At 50.5% G+C, this 13,104-nt stretch overlaps 1 protein-coding gene across 1 annotated transcript in view; it reads right to left on the reverse strand.

Annotated features, from left to right (window-relative positions):
- Positions 1–13,104, reverse strand: part of RFTN1 (raftlin, lipid raft linker 1) — a 231,821-nt gene that overhangs the window by 48,336 nt on the left and 170,381 nt on the right. Inside the window, exon 7 of the mRNA XM_055570000.1 lies at positions 1,597–1,712. Coding sequence (XP_055425975.1) covers positions 1,597–1,712 — 116 coding nt within the window. The remainder of the gene's footprint in view (positions 1–1,596; positions 1,713–13,104) is intronic.

Here is a 13,104-nt window from a genome sequence, read left to right on the forward strand (position 1 = left end):
CCGAAGAAACTGCAAAGTCCGCCTTTAATAGCCATTTTAATGTGCGGAGAACAATGGATTTGACGCGGGTCCCCACGGCACTGGCGCCAATCGCGCATGTGCAAAATCGCGCATGTGTTTCTGCGGTAGCCACGCCCCACTTGTTGACACAGCCCCTGTGTCCCAGTGAGTGTGCAGCTCGTGGGGGCGGGTGGCCAGCTCAGGCCCGTCTGGATGGTCCTTGAGATCGCCCACCTGCCGCCGGCTCTGTCCTATAGGCCACCCTGAGCCTGCACCCACCCTCGGAGGCGGGCTGGGTGAACGGACTGCCGTCTCACAGCTGAGGAGGGTCCCCACGGGGGGCGGGGACATGAACTGCCCACACTGGACTCTGCGTTCTCGAGTCTCACTTCCTTGGCACCCCGTTTCCAGTCAGGTGCATGGAGGCCCACGGGGACCCAGGTCAGGTGGGGGTCCCTGGTGGAGGAGGTTGGCAGACCAGGTCACTACCCACTCCTCACCTTCCTCTCTACATACGTCCGCGGGACTCTCGGTCCCCAACCTGACTGGCCCAGTTGCTGTGATGCTGGGATTCCCATTTCTGATCATCACAGCTTTTCCGTGGACTCTGTTCTGCCACACCTGAGAGCAGTTACTGCCCATCCTGGCTCCAAGGCAGGCCGCCCCCAGCAGCTCTGCTCAGGATGGCCGCAGGCTGAAGGGCTGGGAGCAACAGTGCCCGGGGGCTGGCCGCCGGCTGGCACAGGGCCGGCAGGTCCCCATGCCCCACTCTGCACAGAGAGCCGCTTCCTCGTCTGTTGCACAGGTGGTCCCATCTGGCGGGGCCCCCCTGAGCCCACCGACCCAGCCTGCTCCCAAGGTGACTTGAGAGCATTCAGACAGCAGCCCCCTAGCTTCAATCACCCCAGGTGCTGGGTGGGCGAGAGACGGGTCTAAAACGTCCACGGTTTCACAGCTTTAAAATCCACACCAGCAAACCTCAGAAATGTACCACCTCTTCCCAAAGCCCAGCAGAACACAGCTTGAGGAATTCCTCTGCCCACAGCCCAGATTGCTGGCCTTTCGGGTCAACATGCAGAAGCCGTCCTTCAGCACCTAACGGGCCAGGGACCTAACCGCTCGGTGCCTCGGTTTCCTCATCTGTAAAGCGGGAGCCATCCCAGCACTCACTCACAGACTCCCCGTGAAGGTTCAGAGCGCAGGCGCTTATGCACTTGTTCTGGTGTATAAATTTCTGTGGCCCCCTGTCAGAGGGGGGCCGGAGGGTCAAGCTCTAATAATGATGATGCTCTCATTATTACGGGGCCCACAAACCACGCGTCTACCTCACTTACGTCACTTAGACCTTTCAGACGATTGAATAAGAATCTTTTCTGCCCAGTGGTCTGGCACACACGATGTGTGTTTTCTATGGAAAGGGAAAAGTGGGGGCCCCTCCCCCACCTTGGGGGCACAGGAGGGTCCCCAAGGACAACAGGGGTCCTCGGGGTGTCCAGCAGTCCACCTGCTGTCCAGGGGCAGCCTCACTCGGAGGAGGGAGCGGATAAAACCACCACGGTCCAAACGAAAAGCATCACGGCCAAGCCCCACACTTACGTCCAGAACCGTCCACTGTTCAACTACAATAGCATCGTAGCCCTGCGTGGTTCTGCTGTCTTCTGTGGAAACAGCTTCAAAGATGAACACTCCATCTGTCAAGTCGTGCAAGGAATCTGTGGAGAAAGAAAAAGTGGGGGGGGGGGGGTGGTTGCTGTAAACTGTCTGTGGCAGAAGCCTCACAAGCAGCGAAAATGTTCACTGCATTCATTAATAATCCCAATCAGAACATCTTTTCAGCATGTTAATTAAAGAAGGCACACGCAGCCGTAGAGTCTAGCCCTATCAGAATGAATGAGACTCATTTACCTCACGGTTTTGAATAATATCCTTGATTTTATGAGCCCAAATCTCATTGTTAGCAATCACCATTTGATTTCACGCGTTTACCTTCCTTTTCACGCTCCACCGTCAGGAAGCACTGGGGAGAACGGATTTGGGAGGGAAACACAGTCATTCAGGGACAATTTTTAGGAGAAAACTATACGGAGGGGAGAGAGATTATTCGGAAGGGGGGCTGGGTGTAACACGGCAGCTCTGGGTTCGCAGACCAGATCCACAGGCGCTGGTTCCTTGACAACTGTGTGACGTGCGTGCCGAGCACAGAACGCTCTCGTCAGGAGGTGAAATCTGGGGGAAGGGGGACTTTTTCCAAATGATTTACCACTGAAAACGTTTCCTTGGGTGTATCAATGGTAAGGTTCTGAGTTCTGTATAATTCATCAAACCTACATCACACACACGAAACGACTCAGAACTGCCTCAGGCAATGAGAGGGTCAAGAAAAATACTCCAGGGTCCTCGTTCCTGCAGAAGACCTTCAAGGAGGTGCATTTAGTAAATGGCTCCTGAATGCCCTGGATCCACTTAGATGAAGGGCTGTGTGGAATAGAGGAATGGACTCAGAAGCAGGTGGCTGGGCCCGTGCTGTGTCAGAAAATGAAAATGACCCTTTCAGGGGCCTGTCCTCTTATCTGTGAAGTGGGAGTGGGGACACAGAGTTCCTGCCAGTCAGTACTGTACAAATCACTGCTCTGTCACACCCACCTGGACTGAACTCCGTCCCCAACCCCACTCCCAACTCAGACATTGATGCTCTGATCGCTAGAGTGACTATATTTGGAGATAGATCTTTTCCGGGGGTAGTTAAGGTTCAGTGACATCATAAGGCTGGGCCCTAGTCCAACAGGCCTGGAGTCCTTAGAAGAAGAGGAAGAGACACTGGAGTGCCCCCCACCAGCCCCCCAACCGTGTGCAGAGGAAGGGCTATAGGAGGACACAGAGGTGGCCGTCTGCTAGTCAGGAAAGGAGACCTCGCAGGAAACAGAACTTGCCAGCCCCCTGACCACGGATGTGCAGCCTCCTGAACCATGAGAAAATAAACGTCTACTGCTCAAGCCACCCAGTCCACGCGGTTGGTTACGGCAACAGACATAAAAAGTGTTTAATGGCATAAAGGACAATTCCTTTAAAGGGGCAGTTCACACAAGAATGTGATCTCTTCTTCATCCCGACGGGAAGGGGGACAAATCCAGAAAGCCCCAAGTCACACTGGAGTTCAGAACTGCCTGCACTGTCCAGCAGTCACAAGAGGACAGACAGATGGACACTCACAGTGACCTTCAGCCCCTGACTTCCAACAGACCTCACGAGCAAAACCAAAAAAGCCATCAGGATGAGAAACATGCGTCTTATTTGCAACAACAAAATAAGTGACAAATAGATGGACGGCCCTGCTTACCACTCTTTATGGTACAGAAAAAGCTTCCAGTGCTGAATGGAATTGTAACTGCACAACCTTTCCAGAGAACAACTTAGCAAGGTCTAAGAAGCCTGAAAGACAAAAGTCCATCCTCTTTCACTCCAGAGACCCTGCCTCCTTCAGTCTATTATGCACCAGTGCCCTTGAGGTCACGGGTGATGAATGAAGACCCTGCTCCCATGGAGCTTCCCCCTGCAGGGAGACGATGACATAATGTCCAAGGAGGCAAATGCTACGAGAATACGAAGCGGGCTAGGAGAGGGGCGTGCGGACTTGGAGGAAACCGTGCCGCTGTTTCTGACCTAAGTGCTCAAAGCAGGACGCTCCACTTTGAGTAGAGAGATGAACTAACTGCAAGCCAGCCGCATGGGAACACGGGGTTTGAGAGTTCACGGGAGAAGACACAGCTTGAATAGGACTGCAGAGTGAATGAGGGGCCACCAGGGCCAGATGAGCAGCAGAATCGTGAGAAGAAAGTCAAGACCAAGTCAGCTTAGTAGTGGGGACGAGACCAGCCCACCAGGGGCTGACCAAGGTGACTTGCTTGGCCAGTGGGATTTCAGCAGATGGGATGCAAGCAGAGGCTTGCGGAACACGGGCATGGCTGAACGTGATCTCACGTCTGTGCCACCACTTTGAGAGGACGCGCCCCAGCTCGCCTGCCCCAGTGGAGCACAGCCTAGATCTGCTGACCCTCAGACCTGAGAGTGGGCCCAGCTGCCTCAATGAAGCTGCTCCAGCCAACGTGCAAATACGGGCGCTTTGGAGTAGTTTGTTACACAGCATCATCGTGGCAATAACTGACCGTTACAAGGCTTGATCAAAACTTAAGAAATTCGAGACCAGGAATACCTGGGGAATATTCCTAATTATTCCAGAGTGAGAGAGGGGCCTGATCAACTCAACAAACCACACCTCTGAGGGGAATTCCTGGAGCACAGTAGCCTCTTATATTATTCCTACCTGACAAAACAATACTCCATTTCCAATAAGATCCCTGTGGGTTAATCGGTACCATTCTCTGCTTTTAATTTTCTTTCCTAAACCAATAGTCTTATCAACTAGCCTTAGCAAAAGCACTAACCTTATTTCTCTCATTCGCTCTTCTGAAAAGTTCCTCCCAAGTCCAATGTCCTTCTAAGATACATTTTACTAAGGTGAGCAACAAAGAACAGAACTACTCTTTGGCTGAACCACATTATAAGTCTTCTGGGGTCCAGGACAAGCATGGGCAATAGTCTGGCTCACTTTTTAAGTTTTGGGCAACACAGGTCCAGTGGAAGACGCCGCCACCGTAGGGACATCCTACGGACCCTTGTGAATAAAGCTTTCCCTAGTCCTGACCTGGCGGATGCTTGGGACGGGAAGATACTCACTGACCCTTCAGTACTATATCAACACAGCACACATGCCTGAAAGGCTCCTACAAAATATATTACACCCAATTTTCAAAGTCTCCACCTACAGATCTCCTTACCGGTAAGCCTCCAAGTCCTTTAAATGTGCCAAACGCCCTCCGAGTATTAGAATGCCCAGCGTGACACAGCTGAGGTCCACAGGGGGAAGGGGGCTTGCTCTTCTAACCCCTGCCTGGCCTCCCCTCCGCCGCCCACAGGGAGGAGGGCTGTGTGGTCCAGGCTTGGGGGCGGGAAGCGGGAACAAACCAGGCCCTTGTTCCCCATCCTCCTCCTTCAGTGCCACCTCCAGCCTCTCAGCCCATGGCTCCGCCCTGAATCCAGAGTGCTGATTCACCCACTTAACTGCCCAGCACGTTCAGAGTGGCTGTCAAAATCTGGTCATCTGAAACAGCAAAAAAGTCAATGAGCCACAGAGAGCAGACAGCCGGGCTTTTAGAGAGCGCCTTGTTTGGACAGCCTCAGCCCCCGGTCCGTCTCTCCATCACTGTCTCGGCTCAGCCTCGCTGTCGCACGCTCTGAGCTGGGATTCAAAGGTTGCTCTCAGAGCGAGGCTCCACCTGCAGAAAGGTTAACTCACCTCCATTGATGGAAAACACTCCATTATTACTGCATTTTTTATTAAAGTAAAGCTGCTTCCCTACTGTGCACAGGAAGCTGTTCACCCTGGCATTGTATAAATATTTGATGCCGATCTTTCGGCAAAAGGCCACCTTAACTCTCCAAGCTTATGATACACAAGAGGGTGTGGGAAAAGGAGACTCGCCCGCTCCCCCAAGAGGTAAATGCTGTGAGAAAACTGCTTATCCTCTGCAGCCCCTGGGACATGAAGACCCTGCCAAGCAAGCTCCCTCCAGCCCACCCCAGTGCCAGTCCTCTGCCAAGGCCAGCCTGAAACGCACATGTCGTGACAACTGGCTGATGTATGCTCTACTAGAAAATATCACTATTCTCCTTTTATTGGGTTGGCCCAAAAGTTCATTAGAACTAACACCCCCAAAAGATGTCCTTTTCTGCCGGGAGCCGGCATATTGCATATTGAGTGCATATTGCATATTGAGTGCAGCACTTTCCACAGCATCATCTTTCAGGATCTGGAATAGCTCAACTGGAATTCTATCACTGCCGGGAGCCAGCGTGAGGAACTCCGCCCATGACAAAGGTCATGAGGAAGGAGGCTCGGCATACGCAAAGGCGGGATCGAGCCTCAGGAGTCCCCTTGGAAATTCTCGAGCATCTACCCCCCAAAACCAGAGTCTGCCTACTTTCTGCTTTGTGCTTTCACCTACACCTCTGACTTTACAGGGGGCTGTCCCCCACTACCTCTCTCTGGAAAAAGAGTTAGCTTACAGCTCCAGTTAATAATTCTTGGATGTGACAGTGTTTCAACCTACAAACTCCTTTGGAAATCCTCTAGCCTGCCTGAATGGGTTTTTCCGGCCACATGTGATTGTTCAGAGCCTCCCAACTGTGAGAGGCAGGAGATGTTCTAAACTGCCTAAACACAGATTCCTTTGAGTAGTTAAAAGATTGATTAGAAATTGTATTGGTGAAGGGTTTTTCACTTGTTGGGCCAATGTTTGCTGCTAAGTCTCCATACTCCTTACCTACTGTGTCCTTGGCAGTGTATTGATTGATATAATCGGTGTATAGAAATGTAAAATGCAGCTTTGTCCAATGCTTTTTGGAAGGCTGGCGCCTGACTTTGGAATAATCACCTTTAAAGAAAGATAAGTTTCTTAAAATGTTAACAGGCCTCCTGGCCAGAAGATGATGTCAATCACCTGAACTTTTGCATATGATAAGGAAGAAAGCCTGGCTTGCTGCATGGCTCTACCCCTTCCCCCATTATCCTCTATGCATACCTTTAGGTATAAAAACTACTTTGGAAAATAAAGTGCGGGCCTTGTTCACTGAAACTTGGTCTCCCCATGTCACTCTCTCTCCCAAATTCCAGCTGAGTGTCCATCTGGAGCGCGGATGTCCTCTGCGACCATTTATTTGCCTGGGCTTCTAAGACCCACTCGAGAAGGTGTCTAAGGTGGGGCACCTTTCGCTATTCGAGAGGGCCCCTGCGGCCTCCGTGGTCAGAGCTAACCTGGTGTCACGGGTTATATTGATTTTCCGCGTAAACCAAGCCACTCAGCTTCTTTTCTCCACTGAATTTTCCTACTGAGCTATCCTTATTTCAGCTGCTTTTCTCCACTGAATTTTTTCACTGAGCTATCCTTATTTTATTACTCTTTGAATCTTTGATGAATAAATAAATATAAATAGGTCGCCGACGCCGTCCCCGCTTCGAATACCCTGGATCAGCCGGGGCTGGACCCCGGCACTTTTCATTACAGGGGACTGGAATGCAGAAGTAGGAAGTCAAGAAACACCTGGAGTAACAGGCAAATTTAGCTTTGGCATACAGAATGAAGCAGGGCAAAGGCTAATAGAGTTCTGCCAAAAGAACGCACTGGTCATAGCAAACACTGTCTTCCAACAACACAAGAGAAGACTCTACACATGGACATCACCAGATGGTCAACACCAAAATCAGATTGATTATATTTGCAGCAAAAGATGGAGAAGTTCTATACAGTCAGCAAAAACAAGACCGGGAGCTGACTGTGGCTCAGATCATGAATTTCTTATTGCCAAATTCAGACTGAAATTGAAGAAAGTAGGGAAAACCACTAGACCATTCAGGTATGAACTAAATCAAATCCCTTATGACTATATAGTGGAAGTGAGAAATAGATTTAAGGGACTAGATCTGATAGACAGAGTGCCTGATGAACTAGGGACGGAGGTTCATGACATTGTACAGGAGACAGGGATCAAGACCATCCCCAAGAAAAAGAAATGCAAAAAAGCAAAATGGCTGTCTGGGGAGGCCTTACAAATAGCTGTGAAAAGAAGAGAAGTGAAAAGCAAAGGAGAAAAGGAAAGACATACCCATTTGAATACAGAGATCCAAAGAATAGCAAGGAGAGATAAGAAAGTCTTCCTCAGCGATCAATGCAAAGAAAGAGGAAAACAACAGAATGGGAAAGACTAGAGATCTCTTCAAGACAATTAGAGATACCAAGGGAACATTTCATGCAAAGACGGGCTTGATAAAGGACAGAAATGGTATGAACCTAACAGAAGCAGAAGATATTAAGAAGAGGTGGCAAGAATACACAGAAGAACTGCACAAATAAGATCTTCATGACCAAGATAATCACGATGGTGTGATCACTCACCTAGAGCCAGACATCCTGGAATGCGAAGTCAAGTGGGCCTTAGGAAACATCACTATGAACAAAGCTAGTGGAGGTGATGGAGTTGAGCTATTTCAAATCCTGAAAGATGATGCTGGGAAAGGGCTGCACTCAATATGCCAGCAACTTTGGAAAACTCAGCAGTGGCCACAGGACTGGAAAAGGTCAGTTTTCATTCAAACCCCAACAAAGGCAATGCCAAAGAATGCTCAAACTACCGCACAATTGCACTCATCTCACATGTGAGTAAAGTAATGCTCAAAATTCTCCAAGCCAGGCTTCAGCAATATGTGAACCGTGAACTTCCAGATGTTCAAGCTGGATTTAGAAAAGGCAGAGGAACCAGAGATCAAATTGCCAACATCCGCTGCATCATCAAAAAAGCAAGAGAGTTCCAGAAAAACATCTATTTCTGCTTTATTGACTATGCCAAAGCCTTTGACTGTGTGGATCACAATAAACTGTGGAAAATTCTGAAAGAGATGGGAATACCAGACCACCTGACCTGCCTCTTGAGAAAGCTGTATGCAGGTCAGGAAGCAACAGTTAGAACTGGACATGGAACAACAGACTGGTTCCAAATAGGAAAAGGAGTACATCAAGGCTATATACTGTCACCCTGCTTATTTAACTTATATGCACAGTACATCATGAGAAATACTGGGCTGGAGGAAGCACAAGCTGGAATGAAGATTGCTGGGAGAAATATCAATAACCTCAGATATGCAGATGACAGCACCCTTATGGCAGAAAGTGAAGAGGAACTCAAAAGCCTCTTGATGAAAGTGAAAGAGGAGAGTGAAAAAGTTGGCTTAAAGCTCAACATTCAGAAAACTAAGATCATGGCATCCGGTCCCATCACTTCAGGGAAATAGATGGGGAAACAGTGGCTGATTTTATTTTTTCTGGGCTCCAAAATCACTACAGATGGTGACTGCAGCCATGAAATTAAAAGACTTTTACTCCTTGGAAGGAAAGTTATGACCAACCTAGACAGCATATTAAAAAGCAGAGACATTACTTTGCCAACAAAGGTCTGTCTAGTCAAGGCTATGGTTTTTCCAGTAGTCATGTATGGATGTGAGAGTTGGACTATAAAGAAAGCTGAGGGCAGAAGAATTGATGCTTCTGAACTGTGGTGTTGGGGAAGACTCTTGAGAGTCCCTTGGACTGCAAGGAGATCCAACCAGTCCATCCTAAAGGAGATCAGTCCTGGGTGTTCATTGGAAGGACTGATGTTGCACCTGAAACTCTAATACTTAGGCCACCTCATGCGAAGAGCTGCCTTATTGGAAAAGACCCTGATGCTGGGAAAATTGAAGGCGGGAGGAGAATGGGACGACAGAGGATGAGATGGTTGGATGGCATCACCGAGTCAATGGACATGTGTTTGGGTGAACTCCGGGAGTTGGTGATGGACAGGGAGGCCTGGCGTGCTGCGGTTCATGGAGTCACGAAGAGTCGGACACGACTGAGTGACTGAACTGAAAAGTTTATTTGCTCTGTCTGTAACATGTTATGGAAAAAACTGAACGAACTTTTGAGCCAACCCAATAACACGCTAAGACAGTCTAAATTACCCACACTGGTGTCGCTAGCATCCCAGATGCTCTTGGCCCCTGACATCCCTTCTCCCTACCAGGATGGCAATCATGGCGCCACCTTGGTTCCAGGAGTGGCCTGTACCAACCTCTCAGCCCTACCTGCCTGGGTTATACGGATATGCAACCCCCCTGCAAATAGAATCACCCCATCTGGGCAACGGTGCGCGCCACTCCTGATTCACACCACAGCGTCTGCCTCTGCTGCTCCTCCAGCCCTCACAGCTGCTCTCAACCTGCCTGCCTTCTCTCCTGCAGTCCCTGTTGGAAGCGGTGAATAAGCCAGAGCAGGCGGAACCCCGCTTCAGTGCCCGTAAGCGTCAGACTGCAAGTTGTGTCATTTCCCTGACCAGATGCCCAGACGGGGAGAGAGTGCCCTGATCTGGTGCATGCCGGCTAGGAGGCCCTCTGCCAGGTGCGTTCATGGCTTCTCAGTGAATCCTCTCCCGAGTTCTGCAAGGCTTATGTTTCCCTCTGAGTGGTGAGAACATGGAAGGAAGCTACAGGACTGAAGTCACATGTCCACATTCCAGTGTACATAAGGGCCAATCTCGATCCGAATGTGGTTTGCTCGATTCCAAAGCCTTTGTTCTTTCAAGAGCTGACAGAATTTTGCCACCACAAGGATGTGCCAAAGCTCTCTCTGGCCGGTGGTGGGTGATGGACAGCCTCAGAGCCTGGTCTCATAGAGTGGGCGTGCTCTGACCACGAGGCTGTGTTCCCCGCCTGCGTGTTTTGGGTGCATCCCAGCGGAGTTGCAGTGAGATGGCCTTATAGCTTCTGCTGGGGACCAAAGCTGTGCAGAAGCCATCCTTTCCCACAGGGAGCAAAGAAAGACCAAGAACATGCTTGTAAATGGATACGCTGTATCTATCAACACAAGACAGCACATACAGCAGTGAGAAAAAATGATCTGAATGATGTGTAAAAATGGGGATGAATGTCACAAAGAGAATGATGGGAAGAAGCCAAACACAAGAAGGGCAGGCTCCACCCATACAAAGTTCACGCCCATCCATGACGCTTCCAACCAGCACTGCCGTTGCCTGGGGAGAGGCACTATGAGGCCGTGAGAGCGACTCTGATGGTTTGGGATACTCTGTTTGTTGATCTGGGGCTGGTCACACAGGTGCACTCACCTTGTGAAAACCCACTGAGCTCAGGATCTGTGTAGGTGTCTCTATGTGGGCTATACTGCAGGAAAACATTTACTTAAAGACATGCCGTGGATAGGGGAGAAAATGCATTCAAAGCCTAAATGAAATCTTAGTGAAACTCTTTGCTTTATTCAGCAGCTCTTCTGAAATAGAAGCCACGCCTGCAAACATGAAGCCAACATGCCTGGAGCCTGCAGCCGGCCAAGGGAGTGGCCGTGAACACGATGCAACCTCACCCTCCACTGCTCCCCCAGTCTGCAGGGCCCTGGGGAGGCACAGCCCAACCCTGGCCCTCCTCAGCACTCAATCACCGAGCAGCACCCGAAAACCTTTATTGCCTGCTTTCTGCATACAGACCAAGGATATACACACTGGGACACTAAGAAGCGTAGGAAGCAGGCCCTGCCCAGGGACTTGCAAATATGTCTGCCTCCAGCCTGGACGGGAGAGGAGTTTAGAGGAGAACGGCTCATGTCTATGTATGGCTGAGTCTCTTTGCTGTTCACCTGAACCTATCACAGCACTGGTCATCAGCTACACTCAGTACAAAATAAAAAGGTAAAAAAATATGTTCATCAGCTACACTCAGTGCAAAATAAAAAGGTAAAAAAATATGTCTGCCTACAGTATGTGTCCCTATGTATATTTTATTTGGAATATGCACATGTTTTTTACATATGTATTTTGCAAATATAAGGCAATCTGGCTTATTCTAGGCATCAAAAATGTGGTCTAAATACCAAACGTTATTTGGATGACATGAAGCTGGGGCATCAGAGAGTCTTAAGGAAAACCCAAACTTCAGAGGCAGGAAAGGAGGGCCGTCCAGGTACCACGTGTCACCCGATGTGACAGAGCTTTTCAAGCACGGCAGCATCCGGAATGCATCCTGGTCCTAAGTGCTTCATCTATCAAGGTCTTAGAACTAAATTCCAGTTTACAGGCGACAGAAATGGGAGAAATAAGACACCACCATGAGGCACTGGCTGGACAAATCCAGAATGCGGGACAGTCTGAGGGGCTAGGTTAATTTGAAGAAGGCAGGGTCCTGAAGAACAACTGTCTCAGGTCAAAGAGAATTGAGAATGTGGTCACCTTACGTGGCACTTGCTGCTGGACTGGAATCTGGTTTGGACAACAGGCTGCAAAGGACATTTTAGAAATGATGGGAGACAAGTACATATAGGCTACACAGACATGATGCTGCCAGAGGCAAGAGGCCGGATGAGGGTGAGGGCAGGGAGAAGAGGCTGAGGGCAGAGAGAGGGTCAGGGGGTCAGGGAGCAGACAGGGGAGGGCCGGGACAGGGCCACGGGCGAGGCCAAGGGGAGGGCAAGAAGGACGCAGAGCAAGGCCAGGGCCGGGGGGACAAAGGGAGGCGATGGTCAGGCAAGAACAGGGGCGGCGGCCGCTTCCCAGTGAGGGCGGCCCCTCCCCCAGTGAGGGCGGCCCCTCCCCCAGTGATGGCGGCAGGGACTCCGCAGGCCTGGGACCCCTTGGTGGGAACAAGCTCTGGGTGGGTCTCCCTACCCCAGACTTCTGGTACCCGCCCAAGTCACCAGCGGCTGCCAGCTCCACAGAGGGTCAGCCCGCCGGCCTCGCCCACCCTCGAGAAGCATGGACTCTGGCCTTCATCTCACTGGCTGCAGTGTTTCTGCAAGCCTGACCATCCTGCCGTCTGAGCATCCAAGGGACTCCCTCCTCCCCAAGGGCAGCTCCCCTCTCCCCAAGGGCTCAACCCCTAGCCAGGGCAGCCGCCTCCTCTCTCCCTCTCTCCTCTCCCCTTCTTCCAACTGCTTTCTTGCCAATCAGTGGCCAGGACCCACAGCAACAACGTAACCTCTCTGTGCCTCCATCTCTACAGACACGACGACAGTACCCGAGGCCAGAGGAGCTGCCGTGCGGGCTGCTGAGAATGCACCAGCGCGCAGGAACTGCCAGGGCCCTGGGACCATCACTAGGTGCCCCTTTCATCCACACTGGAAGTTCCCCAGAGACAAGAGCACAGCCTCCCCAGCCCAAGACATCTGCTCGTTCTCGGGAGAGGAGCCTGGGAGGCACAACAGAGGCTCAAACACGAGGACAGTACAAGCCTTTCCGTGTACTGTGAGGTAAAGACTCAAAAACAGGAGTCTTAACTGGATTCCTGAAAAAGCTGGCTTTAAAGCTCGACATTCAGAAAACTAAGATCATGGCATCTGGTCCCATCACTTCATGGCAAATAGATGGGGAAACAGTGGAAACAGTGATAGACTTCATTTTGGGGGGCTTCAAAATCACTGCAGATGGTGACTGCAGCCATGAAACTGAAAGACACTT

This window comes from Bubalus kerabau, chromosome 2, assembly GCF_029407905.1.
Source record: "Bubalus kerabau isolate K-KA32 ecotype Philippines breed swamp buffalo chromosome 2, PCC_UOA_SB_1v2, whole genome shotgun sequence".
Taxonomy (NCBI): domain Eukaryota; kingdom Metazoa; phylum Chordata; class Mammalia; order Artiodactyla; family Bovidae; genus Bubalus; species Bubalus kerabau.